This window comes from Schistosoma haematobium, chromosome 3, assembly GCF_000699445.3.
Source record: "Schistosoma haematobium chromosome 3, whole genome shotgun sequence".
NCBI classification, from domain to species: Eukaryota; Metazoa; Platyhelminthes; class Trematoda; order Strigeidida; family Schistosomatidae; genus Schistosoma; species Schistosoma haematobium.
This window is the reverse complement of record NC_067198.1, coordinates 37,563,238-37,588,251: the sequence shown is the minus strand read 5'-3', so window position 1 is coordinate 37,588,251 and position 25,014 is coordinate 37,563,238. Positions and strand designations below refer to the sequence as shown.

Here is a 25,014-nt window from a genome sequence, read left to right as displayed (position 1 = left end):
ATCTCCGAACTTTTATAGCTTCGACTAAATTTATAGGTGTAAGGAAAACATAGTTTGTCAGTATGTAAATACAATGAAAAGCAGTAGAAATTTAAACATTGACTGAAAAAAATCCAGATGATGATTAAAAGCAGTGGTCAGTAAAAAAAAGTAAAAAGAGAGATCATAGGATCAGTTGAATTAACATGGTTTATAAAACTTCTATTTTCTTTATAATCTGTCTCCTAATTGAGACTCTGAAATGGCGACCCCAATAAAATTAGGCTAGTTTCAGGTTAGGTTATCGAAGTGTGTCAGATCTTTACTCTTTCATGAGTTATAAAATACCAGCTTAATTATGGATGTCTACACTCAAGTTCACCAACTAACAATGTTTGTAAATGAGAGACTTACTGAATTCTCTTTATTCACAAACTATTGGCAGATTCAAAACTGTCACACTTGCAATGGCTATGTAAAATACTGTCTGACAGATTCATGCATTCTTCCTAGTTTTCTGAATAGTTACTCTTTGTTCATCTAATTTTCTAGAGATTGATCTTCTACTTAGAAATCCTTTCGTCGACTTGGAGTGTGTACATGGCATAGTTATATATGATAAAGATGCAGGAAAAATTCATTCTTTTGAACGCCATGAATAACGAATCACGGATACTTGGGATGCACATGGGTTTTTTTTTTAATAATTCAGCTGGTCTATTTTGTTAATTGAGAAAGGTTTTGAGTAAGCTAGCAATTTATTTATTGTAAAAACCATACAATTATGAAAGACTGATAGCAAATGAAATCTAGATATGGATTTGAATGTCTCTCATCCCATTTATTTACTTATATTATATGTAGCACAAATGGGATGACAATCTGTCTATTTGAAGACGGATATAACAAATAGCAATTTTTCCTGTATTTCTTTACTGCAGTGAACAATGGCCTTCAAAAATCGAGATCGCAAGTTCGTTGATAATATTTATTCAAAATTGTATTTCATGCATGATAGAACTAACGGGTTATAATCCTAAGGTACGACTTAGGAAAACAATTAATAGAAAGTGTAAATCAAGTGACAGACCTCCGACTTCATATTGAAACCTATGTAGATTTTGCACCAATTTATAAGCCTTGTCCATTGTTAAATTACTAGTAATACTATCATTTTGTTGCTCAAATGTACGTAAGTGATTCAACACACTGAGGACACTATCCAAAACCGAACCTATCACATTCGGAATTACTTTCAAGAATGACAATATGGAACAGTTACAGTTTATTCACAAATAAATCGTTAAGAAATGTCCATTTACTAAATATGTTCCTTGAATGTTTAACCGTAATACCTCAAAAAGAGATAGTGAATCATGTATATTATTGTTCTAAAAAATTTCATCATTTCTCATCAACTCATAAAACTTCCGATGTTAATCTTGTTCTCAATATACTCTATTTAGTATGACAGTGAAATATCGGCTACCAAAAAATCTAACTTAAAAGAAATTGAAAGACTGATATGTTTTCTGTTTTTCATTTTGTTCGTTTCTTTACGGTTTCATAATGCTAATATTGGCAGATTGCATAAGTTTTGGATTTATTTATGACCAAATGATCTCGATGTTAGTTGATTTGGGAAAAATATCTTTATGGGATCAATGAAAATATGATCAAACCTGTCACAGTAACTTCTAAATATTCTATACAAATATCATGCACATTTTTAAAAAATTTTTAATCTAAATCTTGACAAATGTTCAATATTATGTATTTTATTCCTGTTAGGTTAATGAAAATGACAAAAGGTTACACTCCACAAAAAATAAACAATCATGTGACGTCCATTCATGTCAAACAACAAAAAATAACCAGGTGAAAACTCACCGAAAATCTCATTCTATCACAAACTATTTATCTAGGCATCATGAAGATGATCATGATGACGAAGATGAAACATCGCTAGACTCAGATGGTAACGGCATACCGGATTATATGGAAGATGAAAATGGCGATGGTATTCCGGACTACCTAGAAGATGATGATAATGATGGCATTCCAGATCATTTGGAAAGTGATTCAGACGGAGACGGTATTCCAGATTATATGGAAGATGATGATGGAGATGGAATACCAAACTACTTAGAAGACGAAGATGAAAATGGCATTCCAGATTACCTGGAAAATAGTAAAGAGATCAAAAATCAAGGTAAGTATAAAATAAACGAACGTCCAGCTCGAAAACATAAAAATAAAGAAATACGTACAAATGACAATAAAAAAAATATAAAAAGAAACGGAAAAAACAACAATAAAAAAATTCACAGTCAACAACGCTGCTCACACCATGACCATCTAGAAGACGATTCTCATGCTGACGGTATCCCTGACCACCAGGAGGATGAGGATGGTGACGGAATTCCAGACTACCTGGAAGACGATGATGGGGACGGTATTCCCAATTATCTCGAAACGAGTCACCTCAAGAGAGCAAGCAAATTACCGAAACATATCGACAGGGACGGTGATGGAATTCCAGACCATCTAGAGGGTGATTCTGATGGTGACGGTATCCCTGACCACCAGGAGGATGAGGATGGTGACGGAATTCCAGACTACCTGGAAGACGATGATGGGGACGGTATTCCCAATTATCTCGAAACGAGTCACCTCAAGAGAGCAAGCAAATTACCGAAACATATCGACAGGGACGGTGATGGAATTCCAGACCATCTAGAGGGTGATTCTGATGGTGACGGTATCCCTGACCACCAGGAGGATGAGGATGGTGACGGAATTCCAGACTACCTGGAAGACGATGATGGGGACGGTATTCCCAATTATCTCGAAACGAGTCACCTCAAGAGAGCAAGCAAATTACCGAAACATATCGACAGGGACGGTGATGGAATTCCAGACCATCTAGAGGGTGATTCTGATGGTGACGGTATCCCTGACCACCAGGAGGATGAGGATGGTGACGGAATTCCAGACTACCTGGAAGACGATGATGGGGACGGTATTCCCAATTATCTCGAAACGAGTCACCTCAAGAGAGCAAGCAAATTACCGAAACATATCGACAGGGACGGTGATGGAATTCCAGACCATCTAGAGGGTGATTCTGATGGTGACGGTATCCCTGACCACCAGGAGGATGAGGATGGTGACGGAATTCCAGACTACCTGGAAGACGATGATGGGGACGGTATTCCCAATTATCTCGAAACGAGTCACCTCAAGAGAGCAAGCAAATTACCGAAACATATCGACAGGGACGGTGATGGAATTCCAGACCATCTAGAGGGTGATTCTGATGGTGACGGTATCCCTGACCACCAGGAGGATGAGGATGGTGACGGAATTCCAGACTACCTGGAAGACGATGATGGGGACGGTATTCCCAATTATCTCGAAACGAGTCACCTCAAGAGAGCAAGCAAATTACCGAAACATATCGACAGGGACGGTGATGGAATTCCAGACCATCTAGAGGGTGATTCTGATGGTGACGGTATCCCTGACCACCAGGAGGATGAGGATGGTGACGGAATTCCAGACTACCTGGAAGACGATGATGGGGACGGTATTCCCAATTATCTCGAAACGAGTCACCTCAAGAGAGCAAGCAAATTACCGAAACATATCGACAGGGACGGTGATGGAATTCCAGACCATCTAGAGGGTGATTCTGATGGTGACGGTATCCCTGACCACCAGGAGGATGAGGATGGTGACGGAATTCCAGACTACCTGGAAGACGATGATGGGGACGGTATTCCCAATTATCTCGAAACGAGTCACCTCAAGAGAGCAAGCAAATTACCGAAACATATCGACAGGGACGGTGATGGAATTCCAGACCATCTAGAGGGTGATTCTGATGGTGACGGTATCCCTGACCACCAGGAGGATGAGGATGGTGACGGAATTCCAGACTACCTGGAAGACGATGATGGGGACGGTATTCCCAATTATCTCGAAACGAGTCACCTCAAGAGAGCAAGCAAATTACCGAAACATATCGACAGGGACGGTGATGGAATTCCAGACCATCTAGAGGGTGATTCTGATGGTGACGGTATCCCTGACCACCAGGAGGATGAGGATGGTGACGGAATTCCAGACTACCTGGAAGACGATGATGGGGACGGTATTCCCAATTATCTCGAAACGAGTCACCTCAAGAGAGCAAGCAAATTACCGAAACATATCGACAGGGACGGTGATGGAATTCCAGACCATCTAGAGGGTGATTCTGATGGTGACGGTATCCCTGACCACCAGGAGGATGAGGATGGTGACGGAATTCCAGACTACCTGGAAGACGATGATGGGGACGGTATTCCCAATTATCTCGAAACGAGTCACCTCAAGAGAGCAAGCAAATTACCGAAACATATCGACAGGGACGGTGATGGAATTCCAGACCATCTAGAGGGTGATTCTGATGGTGACGGTATCCCTGACCACCAGGAGGATGAGGATGGTGACGGAATTCCAGACTACCTGGAAGACGATGATGGGGACGGTATTCCCAATTATCTCGAAACGAGTCACCTCAAGAGAGCAAGCAAATTACCGAAACATATCGACAGGGACGGTGATGGAATTCCAGACCATCTAGAGGGTGATTCTGATGGTGACGGTATCCCTGACCACCAGGAGGATGAGGATGGTGACGGAATTCCAGACTACCTGGAAGACGATGATGGGGACGGTATTCCCAATTATCTCGAAACGAGTCACCTCAAGAGAGCAAGCAAATTACCGAAACATATCGACAGGGACGGTGATGGAATTCCAGACCATCTAGAGGGTGATTCTGATGGTGACGGTATCCCTGACCACCAGGAGGATGAGGATGGTGACGGAATTCCAGACTACCTGGAAGACGATGATGGGGACGGTATTCCCAATTATCTCGAAACGAGTCACCTCAAGAGAGCAAGCAAATTACCGAAACATATCGACAGGGACGGTGATGGAATTCCAGACCATCTAGAGGGTGATTCTGATGGTGACGGTATCCCTGACCACCAGGAGGATGAGGATGGTGACGGAATTCCAGACTACCTGGAAGACGATGATGGGGACGGTATTCCCAATTATCTCGAAACGAGTCACCTCAAGAGAGCAAGCAAATTACCGAAACATATCGACAGGGACGGTGATGGAATTCCAGACCATCTAGAGGGTGATTCTGATGGTGACGGTATCCCTGACCACCAGGAGGATGAGGATGGTGACGGAATTCCAGACTACCTGGAAGACGATGATGGGGACGGTATTCCCAATTATCTCGAAACGAGTCACCTCAAGAGAGCAAGCAAATTACCGAAACATATCGACAGGGACGGTGATGGAATTCCAGACCATCTAGAGGGTGATTCTGATGGTGACGGTATCCCTGACCACCAGGAGGATGAGGATGGTGACGGAATTCCAGACTACCTGGAAGACGATGATGGGGACGGTATTCCCAATTATCTCGAAACGAGTCACCTCAAGAGAGCAAGCAAATTACCGAAACATATCGACAGGGACGGTGATGGAATTCCAGACCATCTAGAGGGTGATTCTGATGGTGACGGTATCCCTGACCACCAGGAGGATGAGGATGGTGACGGAATTCCAGACTACCTGGAAGACGATGATGGGGACGGTATTCCCAATTATCTCGAAACGAGTCACCTCAAGAGAGCAAGCAAATTACCGAAACATATCGACAGGGACGGTGATGGAATTCCAGACCATCTAGAGGGTGATTCTGATGGTGACGGTATCCCTGACCACCAGGAGGATGAGGATGGTGACGGAATTCCAGACTACCTGGAAGACGATGATGGGGACGGTATTCCCAATTATCTCGAAACGAGTCACCTCAAGAGAGCAAGCAAATTACCGAAACATATCGACAGGGACGGTGATGGAATTCCAGACCATCTAGAGGGTGATTCTGATGGTGACGGTATCCCTGACCACCAGGAGGATGAGGATGGTGACGGAATTCCAGACTACCTGGAAGACGATGATGGGGACGGTATTCCCAATTATCTCGAAACGAGTCACCTCAAGAGAGCAAGCAAATTACCGAAACATATCGACAGGGACGGTGATGGAATTCCAGACCATCTAGAGGGTGATTCTGATGGTGACGGTATCCCTGACCACCAGGAGGATGAGGATGGTGACGGAATTCCAGACTACCTGGAAGACGATGATGGGGACGGTATTCCCAATTATCTCGAAACGAGTCACCTCAAGAGAGCAAGCAAATTACCGAAACATATCGACAGGGACGGTGATGGAATTCCAGACCATCTAGAGGGTGATTCTGATGGTGACGGTATCCCTGACCACCAGGAGGATGAGGATGGTGACGGAATTCCAGACTACCTGGAAGACGATGATGGGGACGGTATTCCCAATTATCTCGAAACGAGTCACCTCAAGAGAGCAAGCAAATTACCGAAACATATCGACAGGGACGGTGATGGAATTCCAGACCATCTAGAGGGTGATTCTGATGGTGACGGTATCCCTGACCACCAGGAGGATGAGGATGGTGACGGAATTCCAGACTACCTGGAAGACGATGATGGGGACGGTATTCCCAATTATCTCGAAACGAGTCACCTCAAGAGAGCAAGCAAATTACCGAAACATATCGACAGGGACGGTGATGGAATTCCAGACCATCTAGAGGGTGATTCTGATGGTGACGGTATCCCTGACCACCAGGAGGATGAGGATGGTGACGGAATTCCAGACTACCTGGAAGACGATGATGGGGACGGTATTCCCAATTATCTCGAAACGAGTCACCTCAAGAGAGCAAGCAAATTACCGAAACATATCGACAGGGACGGTGATGGAATTCCAGACCATCTAGAGGGTGATTCTGATGGTGACGGTATCCCTGACCACCAGGAGGATGAGGATGGTGACGGAATTCCAGACTACCTGGAAGACGATGATGGGGACGGTATCCCAAATTATTTTGAAAATAATGGTGCTGCATCAATTTATTTAAATTTTTTGCGGAAATCGATCATGAATTTCAAGTCGTCGGATTCAAAGGACAATGTTATTCATGATTACCTGCGTGGTGACTCTGATGGTGATGGTGTTGCTGACTATCTAAAAGATAGTGATAATGACGGAGTACTAGATTTTATGGAAGATGATGATGATGAAACACCAAACTATATAGATGTTGATTCTACAGGACAATCTTTGCAACATACAATTTCGTATAAGAAGCACTACGATTTCAATAAAAATGGCATACCAGATGACTTGGAAAGTGATCAGGATGGAGATGGCATCCTTGACTTCATGGAAGATTCTGATGACGATGGTATTCCAGATTATCTAGAGGATTCAGATAATGATGGATTCCCAAACTATTTAGATGATACATTTAACTCCAAACGTGATATCCATTTAAAATTTGAAGATAAAAATAAGAATGGGATACCGGATCATTTAGAACGTGATTCTGACTATGACGGAGTTCTTGACTACTTAGAAGATTCTGATAGAGATGGTATACCAGACTATTTAGAAGATACTGATGCAGATGGTACACCAGATTACATGGATGAAGATGCTGTTACACAATTTTCTCCGAGAAAAATACGCCATCGTGGCAGCGGTCGAAAATTTGCTGATGCTGATAGAGATGGTATACCAGATCATTTAGAAGGTGATATTAATCAAAACAATATCATTGACTATTTAGAAGATTTGGATAATAACAGTATACCGGATTATCTTGAAGATTCTGACAAAGATGGTATACCAGACTATTTAGACGAAGATGCTAATACAAAATTTTCACCCAAAGTATTAAGATCATTAAAACCAGCCAGACATTATGCTGATATAGACGGTGATTACATACCAGACCATTTGGAAGAAGATAATGATGGTGATGGAATTCCAGACTACCAAGAAGATTCTGATTCGAATGGTATCCCAGATTATTTAGAAGATAGTGATGGTGATGGTATACCGGATTACATAGATGAGGATGCTACGACACAGTTTTCACCGAAAAAATATCGTGAATTACGTTCTTCTATGAAATTTGAAGATGAAGACGGTGATGGTATACCAGATCATTTACAAGGTGATTCCGATGGTGATGGAATTTTAGATTTTCTTGAAGATAGCGATGGTGATGGGTTACCAGATTATTTAGAAGATGCTGACGGTGATGGTATTCCAGATTATTTAGATGAAGACGCAAATAGTCAATTTTCACCGAAACATTTCACTGACAAAAATAAAGATGGTATACCGGATCATTTAGAAGGTGATTCAGACGGTGATGGTACACCGGATTATCTTGAAGATACTGATCAAGATGGTGTCCCAGATTATTTAGAAGATTCCGATAATGATGGTATACCGAATTATTTAGATAATGATGTTGTTGATGTGGAAGTTGAAGCAGTTATTGAAGCGTATGATAAAGATACTAACAATAATGGGATGGCAGATTATTTAGAAGATTGGGACGGTGATGGTATACCAAATTATCTTGAAGATGAAGATCATGATGGTATTGTAGACTTCTTGGATAAACAAGACAATCGTTTATTAAGACGATTAACCAAAAATAAGAAATCAAAATTTCAAAATCCAAATGATAAAAATGCCAATTTTATACCAGATCATGTAGAGGATGATTTAGATGGTAATGGAATTCCAGAATTTAAACAAGATTCTGACGGTGATGGTATACCGGACTACTTAGATGAAGATTATTTTCATCACTTCCTAAAGGAGTCAAAAAAACACACTAAAAAGAAAAAAAAAGAAAGTAAAAAATCTTCGAGTAAAATCAAAGCCGTCCCTGGGATCCCAGACAGTTTGGATCATGATGCAAATAGTGATGGTGCACTGAAAGAGAAAGGTAAATGCATACAGTTTTCCACTTACTAATTTTTTAAACAATAGTTTTTCTGTAGTAGTAAGGTTTATTTCAAAGGCAAATTTAACTAGTGGGATAGGACTCCTAAAAATGATGCAGATTCACGTAGTTCACAGATAATACAGATTTAAATGGGTGGCGGTTAAAACAAAAAAATAACGCATAGAATGTACTTCACGAGAATGAGTCATCTTAGTCACGTGATTATTTAGGTAAGGCCACAAAAATTAAACCAATCAGAGAACGATATTATTAAGGAGCTGATCAATTATTAAATCGATATTCACATTTAGAATATGTTAAGGTATGCGGCAACAAATCGTAGACGGGATGACCTGACATGGCACTACTCAACTATATATTAAATTTAGTTTTAATAAATTTATTGACAATCACATTTCTTCGAAGTTTAGTCAATAATATTAAGGAATAATGTAAATACCATACACTGAAATGTTTCTGACTATGTACAGTTTATTATTTGTCTACAGATTTTTTTCATATTGTAGATTGAGAATGAGAAATAAGATAACTAAGGGTTTTGTTAATCTTACACAATTTTGTCAAACAGGTCATTTAAAACCCTACCATTAAAAATCTAGTATAACCAGATAATCTATACACGAAACTCATTAAACGTTTCTTATTCATTGTAAGATAAAACTTTGTAGCTGGAACACTTAAGGGTATAAGATAGAATAGTCATTTATGAAATATAATCGATTGTATATTGACACAAATTTAATACTAAAACTTAGTTCAACAAAATGATACTAAAGAAATATTATGAACGGTTTTTGAAATTGCCTTAGTCACATGTATCGAGAGTTAATAAGCACTATACAAACTCTGGTGATGCTCTATGAAATATGGTTGGAAGAAAGTTAGGGGCGGCCAAACCAAAACGTGGCATCAGTGCTTGAAGTCACTAACTTCTAGTCTGAGCCATGTTGGTAGATGCAGACTACTTGGTTGGGGTCCGCGTGACTATCGTAACCAATGGTTGGAGATTCTTGGTGACATGGCTCAGAATCGATCACAATGGCGTAGGTGTATACACTCTCTGTCTTCCCTTAAACTAAGAGATTAAAATCGCTTCATATCTTTCTTTCTACGAACTAATTCTTCCTTCCTGTACTATATCCTTACTGCAATCTTTATTTTATATATTACCACCTCTGAATTAACTGCTTTTATGAATCCGGTGTCCATCTTATTGTGTTAATGAGGTATGGCAACTTGGACCGATGCATAAATGTGCCTGGTCCTACGTTGTAGCTGACAGACTATGAAATATTTATTATTCATAACAAAGTTTTCTTAATGGAAATATCAGTGTAATGAAGACATAGAATCATCAAATCACAAAAAGGGAATATCTCTGAAAACAACATCAATTATAAATAAGTTAAGATTTATTCAGTTTATCATTGAATCCTTTACAACATAATTTTGAAAACTTGTCTGATTAATTATTGGCTTTGTTAAAGCATTTGTATATCTGATGAATTTCAATGTATGGATCACGTTTTGATGGAGTTTTATTCTCTGAGCTGGATGGTTTGGTCGTAGAGCTTTCATCGTTCTTTTGAACTCTACATTTCTACCTGAAGTTTGTGCTGATGATGTCGTTCAAAAGAACAATGAAAAATCCACGACCAAATCATCCAGCTCAGAGAACAAAACTCCATCAAAATCATCCACCTGAGGATTCATTAATCAAGACTTCAGTAATAACAAACAAACAACCAATTATTAATTGCACGTAAATATAGAGTTTCTTATAAAATCCTCTCAGTTAAGTTCTAAAGTAGAACAATCATTAAAAATATAGTTTGATAAACCTGAGTATAAAAATTTCGAACATAACCATGATAATTAGAAGCATTCAGATCAATGTTTCAACTAAGAATTTCCGAAATAGTGCAATTTAAGGCAGGTAAAACTAGATGAGTGCAACTGAATGTATTATATTTAGAATTTGTAATGAATGCGCAATCAAGTAGAAAAGAATCATCAGTTAGTACTAATACCGTAATAACCCAAATCTAAATCATGAACGGCTAGAAGTAAATCTTTCTGACACCTAGAATTTTATATCACTAATGGATGCAACTTTCTGTGAACTAGGCACTTTAATAAGCAATCATTTTAAACAACATCATCGACAACTACTTGATTTAGAAATAAACATTTTTATAATTGTTTACTAGTTCTGAGAACTTTATTTGTGATCGGTTGGTAACCTAGTATTTGATGAGTAATTGATATTCCACTGTATTATTGTTGATACAGAAAATAAAGTAATATTTGAACACTTGAAAATATACCCAGAATCTAGACATTTAGATTTTTAAACTTACGATGAACAATACTTTTAGTATGGATCAAGTTAATAACGTTTATACTGACATATTTCAATAAGGTCAACGCAAAATATTACTTGTACAATCTTTGGAAATATTTAGAGATATATCATGGTTGAGACCATGAGTCAATTGAAGCTAGACCACCAAGGAAAACCTGAAAGTACTGGGTGGCCGTTTCGTCCTATCGTGGGACTCCTCAACAGTGCGCATTCACGATCCCGCCCCCCCACGAGATTCGAACCCAAGACCTACCGGTCTCGCGCGCGAGCGCTTAACCACTAGACCATTGAGCCGGCATCCAACGGTGTTAATATCGAACTTCAACCAATCCACGAAATTGAGCGGCACATCCACCATTGTCTTCAGTGAGTTACTATCTCACAACGGACCTGGTCGAACTCCACTAGTCACTGCTTCTCACTAGAACTCCAGGAAATACCTCGTGAAGCCAGTCACTAGTGAGCATATGCTGATTAATATCAGATGGGGTTTTGTGGATATTGTAGGTTTTCCATGGTGGTCTAGTTTCAAATGGCTCATGATCTCAACCATTGAAATTACTACAATATCCACAAAACCCTTTCTGAAATTATTTAACTGATGGAGACTAATAAATTCGCTTAAAATAAATCAGATTTTCCCTAAAAAACACAAACTAATTTTATTCGAAATTAATTTGATTTGTTTACTTACCAACATATATACTATTCAAACATACAAATATTCTCAGTAAAACGAATTCTCTATTTTATCTGTATATTTTCAGTTGCCGATCGAAATAACAACGGGGTACCAGATAATCTAGAGATGAAAGACTCTGATAATGATGGAATTCCCGATGATCAAGGTATTTCGTCTTAAAAAGCCATGAAAATTCCTTGCTTCCCCCCTCACGCACCGAAATGCGCTACAAATTGATATTGAATGGCTTAATAACTATTATTACTATTATGCATTTGTATTGTTTCATGAAAGAAGTATTAATTAATGTGTGCGTGCACATAAAATCCAAATTGTTTGAAAATGCTCAAGATTATCAACTACATGTCGTCAAACATAGTTCCGCTCTAATAACATTCTCTTCTTGATTGGCATCCCTTCATCACCTCTATATTTTAACGCTTCCTTTTCTGATATTTCCTAATGAGTGAAAAAAATGCATAGATGGAGTCAACCAATACTGGATATATCCCACCGTCTTTCTTCTACGCTCATACATATGTATACGTATTGATATGAACCGTTTTGTTATTGTTTCTGTTATTTTATTTCTACCCATTTGTTGTTAATCAAATCATGACGTACTACCATCTTTGAAGTAACCCAGATTTCTTTAAATGTTAGATGTTTTTATTTTCATTGATTTTCCGTGAATTTCTAAACAACAAAACTGCATGTCTTAATTTCCTCTAGGATCGTATATTGCGTTTGTCTATTTGTATGCTGAAGCTTTGAGCTGTATGTTAAATTTCTTCATCCGTCTAATTTAAAAATGTGATCATTGGATGAAAATGGAACATTAAGATTGCATGTTCTATAATGGGGATATTGAGTTAAAATGAGAAAAATTCCCCTACCTACAAATATAAAAGTTACTTAAGCAGTATAGTCCCTAAAAATATTGAACACTTTTTAGATTTATGTACTCCCATTAAACTCTTCAATTAGTGTGTCTTACAGAAGTTATTGATAGAACATTTTATTACTCATAATGTAAACATTAAGTCAGCAAATATAATCAACATACAGAAGTACACCTAACTGACTACGGAATAGTATACACATAGTTCCCTTTATTATTTAAAGAGGGCAAGAACAAAGATTGTTCTTGCTCTCTTTATGGAATAGTAATCAGTGTTATATTGTCTAGTTCTAAATGCTTATCAAACTGTAATATGGTCACTAGTTGAAGGGGCTATTTGTCCGATACTGAGCAGTAAAACGGGGGGCTCAATAGAAGGTCATGAATCTAGGTCCCACGATAGGTATTACCAGTTAACAAGGCACATCTCTAGTCTTAAAAGAATTGATGCTTCCAGTGAAATTCATATTTAGGTCATTACCCACAATCATAATCAGAGAGGTTAGTTAGATCTGTAGTATAAAATTGCCACCAAAATTGAAAATACGCCTTTCTAACGACTATCAACTAGCATAGAATTCAAGATTCCCAGCTTCCTGCCGATCTCCTCCAACCAATTTGTAGAATTATCTCATTTACATAATCAAGACATCTAATAAGTAAACCATTTAATCTATTCGAAATTTTTTGTATTGATGAGTTACTAATAGTAGTAGTAAACTAACACAAATACGTACTAAGTAGACCTATATAATTTTATACATACGATTTGGAAGTATGAAGACAATTTGTCAGTATAGCTTATCTCTTTTACGAAGAAGTATCCAAAAACTCTAAAACCCGAAGTAAATGAATCTATTGTCTGAGTTTTAATACTTAGTCCAACATACTTCTTAGGAGGAATCCTTAGTGTAATAAAGCAAGATTTACATGTATATGTATGTTAAGCACAAGAATTTCAATCATAACGGTGATATTCTTTGCAAAATAATCAGTAAGATTACAGCTTTGAAATGGTAATATTTGAAAAGATTTTGAAGAATAAAAGAAATATAATTCGACAAACTGTATTGACCACCAGACAGCCAAATCAGTAGCTTGTAAATATTTACGTACATATCTACTAAAAGGTTTCAATTAGTTCTTTAAATAACTTAATATAGACTATGTCTCTAAATTAAATAATGAAGAGATAAACAGATATTTGGTAAACAGGATACGAAAGTTTAAACACTGAATTTAAGTTCGATAGATAAGACTTGTGAAGGTTATCGTTTGTATTATAGACAACTATCTTCTATAATAATTAACCATGCAATAACATGAATCAATTAGTATCCCTAATAATATTACTGTTGTACTAAGTGTCTTAAGTTAAAAACATTCTCTGCTTATAATTGTCTTATTGTTATGTAACAATGCAAGACAGTGAACCTTTTATTTTTTAACATTGATACACTTGTGTTTCGAAAATTGTTATTGTAAACATTTTCTACAAAAATTTTTTTGTTGGAATGTTCTATTCTTTTTCTACTTAGACGATGACGACGATAATGATGGTATCAAGGATTATCATGAAGATCGAAATGGTAATCAGATGTTGGATATTCTTGAAGCAAAAGATACAGATGGTGATGGCATTCCTGATTATCTAGATGACGACGATGATGGGGACGGTATACCTGATTGCGATGACGATGATGACGATGGTGATGGTAAGCAAAACTTTCTGTTACTTGCGATGACTTCTGGATTCAGCTACAGAGTGAATATCCGCATTCTATACACTTGCGCACCTATTAGCGAGAGAGAACTGAGGAATGGTTATGAAGCTTCAACTGACAAACCAAGTTCATTTGTCACAAGTCTTTGATATCTGTTCATTTGTCCCCCTAACCTAGACAACGTTCTGATGTGATAAAAATTCCAGAGATAATCAGGAAACAACGCTAATTTGGGGATGAACTTTGATAACTTTGACTATATGGTTTCTCAACAATATAAAAAATATGAACAATCATCGACAATACTGAACGTGAATAATTATCATAGAAAATCATTGGAAATTCCATTGCTGAAATTTAATCATTATTACTTCCATAAAGGATAAGGTTGAGACGATTTGATATTTTCTCATCTGCAGCCATCAAAGTCTTTATCTCAGTCAACAAGATTATCTAGGCCTAAGCTCTTGGATAGGTTACTAATCAATGACTAAGTGTCAGCATTAAGTGTTCATACAGTTCAGGACTTCCATTAGTTTTTTTTTTTCCGGAATCAATATAGGATGGCACATGTTTCGAGATATAAGTAGCTCTATCTGTCTCGTTGAGTTTCACTTTTATATGTATTAGAGTAAAATATCTAAACTTACTTAAAGGTAGCTTCAGTAAGAGTACTAAAACCGCAATAGATTAATCGTCCACACTAAAATGTCCAACATTTTCTAAATTTCTCCATAACGCTCATGTCCATTTGATTATTACAACCTCAAACTTAATATTAACCAATCAAAGCTGACAGTGTTAAGTTAAGCTAATCAGCCAATCAGGTATAAATATGGTGGTATGGTGATTAGATAATTATAATGACAAATAAATCCATCTACACGCTATAGATCGAATATCATTTACAGCATGTTGATTTCTGTATTTTTTTTATCTAAAAGTTTTTTCATCCCGTTTTATTAAATGAAATGATGAGTTATGCAATGATAATTATTGGTTATTATTTTCTGAAAGTAATGTAAGATGTAAATATTCCTCCAGTGATCACCTTTCCTCTGTGGGATTCGTAATCGATTGGCGGTTATAGGTAAGAGTGGGTGATTAGCCCGATCTCCACCACCCGGGTTACCGCTCACGTTAGTTCATGAATCATTCGTCTCATTATCCAGGAGGCACGACGCGGATGTGTGAGTTGGATTTCGCTCCAAACTATAAACGTAAATAACTTACAATACGTCAGCCTTATCATTTTAAATACTATCACGGACATTGATAACATATTCTTGAGTGAGTTGTATCTGGTAGCGTTTCAATCACTTGAAGTGTTAAAGATCATTAAAAATTTGATAAGCCTTCAGGTACAATAATCTGTATTATAATTACAAATCTGTGTCATGTCTGAGAAAGTTTTCAATTTTTCACAGTTCACTTTTAATTGTTGACTTAAATCTACATAACTGAACAGACTAAGTTCCATTTCTATGTGGTCAATAAGAAAATTATTATCTCTTTTTATCTCAATATCTATTAACGGTCGGTTGTATAATATGATGGTCTAATACTTCCGTAGTCTGTGAAGTTTAGTTTGACTACCGATCCTATAAAACAGATTACAATTTATCATAGAAGTATTTTTGAAGGATGTTCATAATAGAGAAGATTGTATTGATTATGTTTTAAATTCTGTTGGATGAACCACATATCAGAAATGCAAGAGATTACGTTTATATTTTCTGAAGTTACATTTACCCATCATTTGTGTATCTCAACAGCAGTACAAGTCTTCAGTTTTACGGTTGTTCACTAACCATCGTAAAAAAACCCATTAAGTACAGTAAGCCTTATTCGATTTTGCATTTTAGGTATATTAGACATTGATGAAGACGAAAACAGGAATAAAATTCCTGACCATTTAGAAACCGAAGACACTGATGGGGACGGTAAATTTTGTTTAAAATTATTTGCTATCAACTGTTTTCCCCTTGATTTTTGACTAAACAAAAATCCATAAAATTTAGTCAACACTGGAATGCTATGCAGATTATTAGCTACCTTTCAGTCATTGTTTTATCAATTCAGTCTACCTTAGAAAGGGTCAGCTAGTTATATCAGTGTAGAGTCTAGCACAGATGTAGGTTGGCTCAAGTTGCCAAACTACTTTATGATAGGACGAGAGGTAACTAACATAGTGTATGGAAAAAGAGATTGGAATAATGTATTAGCTTGTAGCTCTTCTAGGGTTACCGCCAGTACAGAGACCTGGTAAAGGAGGAGGGTTGGGCAAGGGTCAGCAACCCCATCCCGTAGAAAACAACATTGCTAAAAAACGCTGACCATAATAAACAAATTAAACCATTTGAACTCTGCCCTCCGAGTTGAAGAATCTTCATTCAGAAGAACTATGACGCCTCATGGTGAAAGCCGAGATTCTTCGGAAATTACTAGACCTATGCCACTTCTAACAACCAGAGCAACAATTAATGTCGGTACATGGGATGCTCGAACAATGTAGATCGATCAAATAGCTATGGAAATAAGGGGATACAACTTGGAGGTTCTCAGAATAAATAAATGACAATAAAAAAGAATAAGCAGAGTGTAAAAGTATATATGAAGGGATATAAAATTGATAGGAAGATCAAAAGTCGATACTTCTTAAATGATTTTACAATTCTAGGTTAAATCTGTTTTAGATGTTTTGGAGCAGTGTGAACTTTTAAGATGTCGCGGGTACCCCTTCAAGTTTGAAATCGATTATAAACTATCTTCAATACCCAGATCTATGTTTATTTTAAGAACAAGTCTACCAATCTATGGTTTATATAGTGAACTTCGAGTCACAATTTTCGATTACGAGTTATTGTTACTAATGCATAGAGCTGTTTTCGGATATGCGGGCTGTCCACTGTTACTATAGAGATGAAACATCTTTTATCTTGGTGAAGCATTTCAGAATATAGACTTATGATGCAATTTTAATGAGATTTACCTAAAGTTTTGCTTCTGTATGCCCTCAAATGAGTGAGTTGAATCTTGTTGGAAAGTGATGTATGATGAATTAAATCTTATTAATTGGATTAAATTTATATTGTTCAAGGAATCGTATCTTTAATATCCTTGGTCAGATTGTTGAATCGACATGTAAACTTGAGTCATATAATGTAACCGTACTGTATTGTATTGTATTCCAATTTTCTACCTCCTTTTTAGTTCGTTCTGGGTCGTTCAAACACTGTGTTCTCACTTTTATAATTTCTTTTCAGCCAATGTTTAATTATTTATCTTGCGAACTTTGCGCTGTGCAAGAAATATTACAGGTACATCTTGTGTACAAGCACCAACTAGCAGGAAAACTAAATACAGCATTTTCTGTCGACTACCTAACATCTAAATATAATGCACGTAATTTTGAGTTTCTTACACAAGTAACCACAATGTAACTTGATCAGTAAGATTCAACCAGAACCAAGGACTAGACAAACAGTGTCGATATGACGAAATGCAATATGGGACCCTAAAGTTTTTATTTCTGTTCATCTGATCACTAACGTCTAAATGGAATAAAATAAAGCAACTCAGTGATTATCTAGTCATGTTCTCAGAGTAAAAGTAAATTCTTACTAAATTTTTCGTCAGGTTACGTGAAGTCACTTCCCAATCTAACTATCTTATCCTTTGAAGAAACATTAATTGGAACCAATAAACATTTCTTATTTTGATTTTTCATTGTTTTGTAAAATTCCACTTTCATTTTGTCATAAAAATTTGTCTTTTTTTCTTAGGAATTATTGATCTACTTGATACAGATGATGATAACGATAATATACCAGACCACTTAGATAGTGATTCCGATGGAGATGGTATTGACGATAAAAAGCAAGACAGAAATCGTCATAAAACTACTAATCCAAAAGAAACTGTCAAGAAAAGTAAGTCCTTCTTTAATCTGTAAAAGCTTGAATTAATTAAATTCATTAGTTATGGCTTTTTTAGTTATTATGATATGATGAAGGTTTGGTTAAAATGACTACGGGGAAGCGAAAGAAGGACTGTAACTCCAATTAATTGTTGTCTAAATTGGTTTGTTAGATGTTACTTAGATTAGTATCAAATATTGAGCTAATGACAACTGAAAGACACTGTACTCTTTAGATCGATTGACCTACTGCCTTCAGGACTTACAGTTTATGTATTACTATTAACCCACTGGGTTCATCAGTCTTTACGTCTTAACTTTATATGATCTGTGAAATATCAATTCTGTCATTTAATTTCACTGACAGTTATTCGTTTTTTACTGTTAAAGAAGAGTTTTATTTTACTAGTGCTTCGGTTTAAAATTATGTTTAATCGTCACTTGAAGTGTTGTAATTCTTAGAGCTTCAGAAAAGCGGTATTCTAGTTATGACTTTAAAATAAATAAGCTTCCTCTTCAGATAAAACCAAATAAATATATTTACTCTGTGCTTATTTGTTTACAATATTCAGCTACACAATTTATCAATATTTCGGTACATTAATATGTTACTGTACTAACATTGTAGTGACAAACAGTTTAAACTTGGTTAAAGGATACTTTTTATCAATCAGAAAACCTTTATTGCCAGAACATGAAGATAGTAAACAAAATATCTTAATAATTTAATTTCTTTAGTGTCCATAAATTCAGTTCAACTCAACAAAGTTTAACAACTCTTGTTACAAAATGATTTCCACCATGACTCAGTATTCTATTGAAGACAAGGAAAATTGCCGAATATTGAACAATCTTTACCATACAAGTAGTGAATACTTCATTAACATGACCTATCTACCTGCCTAGTCTTTAAATCACGGATCCACAATTGATGGATTGTGTACCAAGTGCTACATACATTGGCCGACCTGTCATGATAAAAGACACATTTGGACTTCAAGTATTCAATCGCATGAGTTTCGTTTTAGACAGTATTCGCATTCCTTGAAACCACTAGATGACCTTTTAGATATATCGGTCGCTTGATAGATTCAAATTAAACGAGAACAAGATTTGCAGAATAACACGGATTTATTATATTTCAATGCTTCTCATCATCTGTAAACGGCCTAAATTTACATTGGTGATATAATTATAAAGTTTTGCATACCGTGACCAATAACCTTCAGTTCGAGACGAAATAATAAACAATAAAAAAAGCTATTAGAAAGGGGTTTTGTGGAGATTGTAGTAATTTAATAGTTGAATTCGTGAGTCGATTAAAGCTAGGTCACCATGGAAAACCTGGAAGCACTGGACGGCCGTTTCGTCCTAATATGAGACTCCTCAGAGATACACATCCACGATCCCACTCGCGGGATTCGAAACCAGAACAACAACATATTTGATATAATAGTGAAGACTGATTAGTATTCATATGTCGAAGATGAAGTCATAAAAAGGGATGAAATTATAACTGAATGAATAAAAACATATATGTGATAGTCAATCAAGGCACCTGGTTGATATAAGATTAATGTTTAACGTTGTGAATGAATGTCAGTGGGATTCTTTTGAATGAAAGTATTTTAAATGATTAATTCTGTCAGTTTGTGTGCCAAATAAATCAGCGTCGTTCGGTTAATCAATTTTTGTGAAGAATCATATGACCCCATTTCCAATCTTTCATGTTTGCTACTGTGATATTAGAGAACGTAATGAAAACTATTCGAAATCCCATTATCTTTTTCATAATCGAGTCATAGTAAAAAACACTTACCATTCATTTGCTGCAAAATATGATTAATAATAAATAAAATTTCCCCGTAATATGAATACTACCTAAATTATATTCATCGTCTATTAATATAAACAACATAGCAGAAACAAATGCTTTATCGTATTGATGAAAGCGTTTTTCTCGCGACTGGTCTTGGTTGGTATTAAAGGGAAGAGAGATAGTTACTCAACATTATTGTTAACATTTATGTTGATTACTCTTACTTGATAAAAACAACCATAAAACATGATAAAATATTAAAGTGTATATATTTATTATGGTCCCGACCGTTGTTGCTACCTTGACGTGGAGGTCGAGCTTGCCTATCGTTATGATCTAATCGAGCTATACTGGCTGGAACAATCATTCCTCAAGGTCTTACCATGCCAGACAGGTCGGCTGAAGAGCGGCAAGACTAAAAGCAGAAAACCCAAGGTCCGAAGGCGAAGTCGTACTACTGACTGTACAGAGGTGTAACGGCAGTAACTGTGATGAATAGTGTGTCTCCGAAGCACACATAGAGGATCCAGTGTGATCATTCACTTGACCTCACCCCGCCAAAATGGAGAGCCAACGAGATACACCCTCCGTGTGTCTGGAGACCCGATAGCTAGTTCTCGTGGACTGTCAGGTGTAGGCATAGCACTAAGTGCGAGGGCAGGACAATCACTATTAGTGTGGAACCCCGTTAACAGTCGTCTATGTTCTGTTCGGCTAAACAGCTCCGTAAGAACTCGGAAGGACGGGGGGACACGTCGTTGCCTTTTCATCGTTTCTGCCTACGCTCCCACTGACTGCAGCCCGGATGAAGTGAATGATGACTTTTACAGAAAGCATACTTAACTTCTTCAGAAAGCTAAACGTTCATACATAGTACTCGTAGCAGGTGACTTTAATGCCCAGGTAGATAGCTCAGACCAAACAGAAAGGGATTTAGGTGGGTATTTTGGTATCCCAGCTCAGCGAACAGATAATGGGGACATCTGCTGCAACTGCTCAGACAATCGTTTATTTTTAACAAACACTAATTTTATGCATAAGGAGAGACATCATCTAACATGGCGACCCCCTACACCAGACCAACAATGGACTCAAATATACCATATTGCCATCAGTCATCGTTGGAGATGGTCGATGGAAGATTGTCGCTCATTCTGGAATGCCTGCTTCGACTCCGAACATGCTCTAATACGGACACGCATCTGCTTACGCCTCACTGGACGCAGAAAAGCCACACTAAAAAGACCCATTAGAATTGAATTGAGTAATGAGTAGGTTCCAGGAACAACTGAGGTCACACTTAGGTAGTTCTGAAAACGAGGCTGACCCAGATGTTGCTTGGAAAGATATATAAACAGCTGTGGGAACGGCAGTGACAGCTGTTAGTGATTTAAACCAAAGGATTACAGAAATTAGATTAGTGGAAACTATATACTCGGCACCCAATTCTTGTCAAACTATTCGTTCTAATACTGACGAAGATTCGTATAAATTACTTAATTCATTTTTGAGTTAGCGGTAACAATATGATTTCAGTCTTGCAATCCTACCACTGGGACACTAAATACCAGATGTTAGCTAGTATAACCAGTATTATCATTAGGACTTGACCATTAGACAATTAGACTCAATACTAGACCAAGTACTTGATCAATACACTAAATGATAGACAATGTATACACAGATATACGAAATTCGAAGCAAAATTGAGAACCAAACTAGATTGGACCATAATTTACTGATACAAATCACAAACAGTCAATATATAGTGAAGTCTGAATAGAAATCAACCTTATACAAATAAAAATAATCTACATATTTCTATCTTTTCTTATTAGCCAACTACAACTGAGCGTCACCTGACAAGTCAGTTTCGTATATAATCGAGATTCTTGTTTATTTTTTTCATTCTAGATAGAGAAACCAAAACGACGGTTCATTCACCTTCACCTAAATCTCAACTACCAGGACATTCAAAAAGCAAATCACTACCTAAAAAGACAACAGAAGATTATGATAATGAAGACAGTGAAAAAACTGATGATGATTATGACAACAAGAAACTATCTAAAATGAAAGACAGTGGTATCAATAGTGATAATGATGATGACGATGATGATGATAACGATGAAGACGAAGATGACGCCGATGGAGCAGATGATGGCAAACCTATGACGAAAACTAGGTCTATAGTTTTGTCTATATTAAAACGAATCGAAAACATCTTTGGTGTTGAAGATGATGATGGTGATCATGATGCTGAAGAGGATGATTCACATGAAGAAATTCATGATCATTAAAATGTTATTTTATCCTCATTTTTATACTAAAGAGATTTCATATGATTTTATCAAAACTAAAGTTGTTTTAGAACCATTAAGTAGTACAACCAACCATTACTACTAATTCTCATGACTTAGTTTGCATCGGTTGAATATACTAGCTCAATTGACAAAACTATTGTTTTGATGTATGATAATGCGCAGTTCTGTACCTTACCATTTTTTTTTCGTTTTAAAGATATTCTTACATACTAACTAAATCCTTAGAATAATACTCTCACACAATAGCTTTACTTTTCATCCACTCAGTCTCTTTGTTCTCCCTCTTCAACCCTTCTTTATTGCTTCATTTTCGAATCAGTTAAACTATCCATCTTGTAACTTATCCAATTTCTTCTTGTTTTTTTATTTGCTTTAGTGGAAATAGAAAGAATTGAACAGGAAAACAACAAACAAGTACACAAAAGAGACTAGATTAGAAAATAACAAGAAATATGGAAAATCAATAGAATAGAGTTATATACAACGTTGATTTTCCAGCTCTTTTGTTCTGATCAAGTAATTTTGCATTTTCGTTGATTACACACACACAAACTAAACACATGTTTTAATGGTACTACTACTACTACCACCGCCTTTCTTTCAACTACTATGAATTAGTTATTCATTCATCAACTGTAATAAACTCTTTGTGAATGTTTATTCCTTGTTTTCTTTCGGTTTTTCAGTTTCACTTCTTCATCATCCACTATTTTTCGTTCGTATACAGTAGAAATATTCTGAAAACCCTATCTCCCTACATATACTGTTTTTATTTTTCTGTCTTCAACTTTCAATTTAAATTAAATATAGACACATTTAAACAAACAAGCAAATTACAGCACAGAAATTAAATATTATTTAGTTGAGTTTACTTATTTTCCTTTAGCATGTTTTCGTTAATAAAATTTACTGGTTTTCTTTTGAAATATTGTGTACTCAGTAAAGTTGGATTCAGAGCACGTTTCTCATCGTATTTGGGACTCGTCAACGAGATCTTTATTCATCCCACTGTTGATATTCATGAAGAAACTCGAAGCTTCAAACTTCAACGCACTGTCGACTAAACTGTTACCTTCAAATGGTCACTAACTCTCCTAACAGGTATGAAGTTATTTATAAAGGCTTTTATTTCTCCGTTGTTGGTATGGGTAACTACAATCAATCATTCTACTGGCATATACACATTCTGAGCGAATTATCTCAATACTACCAGTCACAACTAAACTTTACTAACAATTCGTGACTTCATGGAAATCATACAGGCAATCCTATCAGGATGCTTACATACCAGTAGAAACTCAGTCAATTAATAGTAACGTAGAACATGGAGCTTCTCCATCATACCACTTTATAACAAACACTAGCATAAAAACTGCCCAGTAATGCAATAAAATTCGATCTAAAGGTTAAGGAATGTAACTATGATTGAGCGTAGATTAACACATCTGTATTCAAAAATTTGACTAAGAGTAAACATCTGATTGATACAGCTACATCTAAGTCTGGAATTAGTTTGCTGTCTGTGATCTGTAGTTAAGACTTGAATAATTAAAAGTATTCAGAAGCTAACGTTTACGAGCAATTTCACTTTCATGTGTTTCACAAGTACACATTAATAACTTTTTTAAAGAAAAGATTTCCAGTTTGCCTGTCCCATTTGAAATTCAATAAAGAAACAACCACTAAAGAAGAATAGTCAGTCAGTTCATTATCGACGAATGGAACAAATGTGTGTTATCCAAAGTTGTTATAACACAGTAGCAAGACTAGATAAAACTACCAAAATGAATAAGAATATCAAGAAGAATATTCTGAATTTGCTTACGTCAGTTGAATGTTTATTAGACGCCTAATATCTTTAATGTTGAGACATTGAATTACAGACAAAACTTCAAATTGTTTTAAGCTTAACGAACCTAACATTGTCAAATTAATTGGCGAATAAGATGAGTGAGTAGTAATACATTGAGGTTTTCAGATTTAAGAGATATTAAAATGTTAAAAATATGTAAACTTTTCAACAGAAATGAAGTGAAATAAAAGATATTTTGGGATTTCAGATAAGTGATTAGTGGCACTATCTGGCACACTGAATCAACTTAGATGAAATTCGAACTCAAAACTTAGCAGTTCGATCTTGAATGTTTTAATCAAGCACACCGTATTTTAAGGGTGGATTACTTCAATGGATCAATTTAAATTTCATCAGCTTGTGATAAGCCACTTCATTTTACCAGCTAATTATTTAATTAATCATGAGTGAGCTGCTTGATGAACTAGCAATGATTTAATCTAACCATATTGAGTAGTAACATTTTAATGACTATGCCATTGTGCCAAATAAAATTGCC

General features: G+C 36.4%; 1 protein-coding gene across 3 annotated transcripts; it reads left to right on the top strand.

Moving 5' to 3' along the window:
• Positions 1-1,165: 1,165 nt before the first annotated feature.
• Positions 1,166-23,586, top strand: MS3_00010660 (uncharacterized protein; the record flags this gene model as incomplete). 3 transcript variants are annotated; one of them, XM_051219054.1, is made up of 7 exons in its annotated part: positions 1,166-1,171; positions 1,771-8,908; positions 12,062-12,142; positions 14,416-14,592; positions 16,467-16,544; positions 18,387-18,533; positions 22,254-23,586. In XM_051219054.1, 7 exons carry the CDS (start codon positions 1,166-1,168, stop codon positions 22,637-22,639), a joined length of 8,013 nt encoding a protein of 2,670 aa, XP_051069809.1. In that variant the 3' UTR covers positions 22,640-23,586. The 3 variants fall into 3 exon arrangements, with proteins under 3 accessions (XP_051069809.1, XP_051069810.1, XP_051069811.1); XM_051219053.1 differs by lacking the exon at positions 16,467-16,544; XM_051219055.1 differs by lacking the exons at positions 14,416-14,592; positions 16,467-16,544; positions 18,387-18,533; positions 22,254-23,586 and having other exon boundaries at positions 12,062-12,692.
• Positions 23,587-25,014: the final 1,428 nt, after the last annotated feature.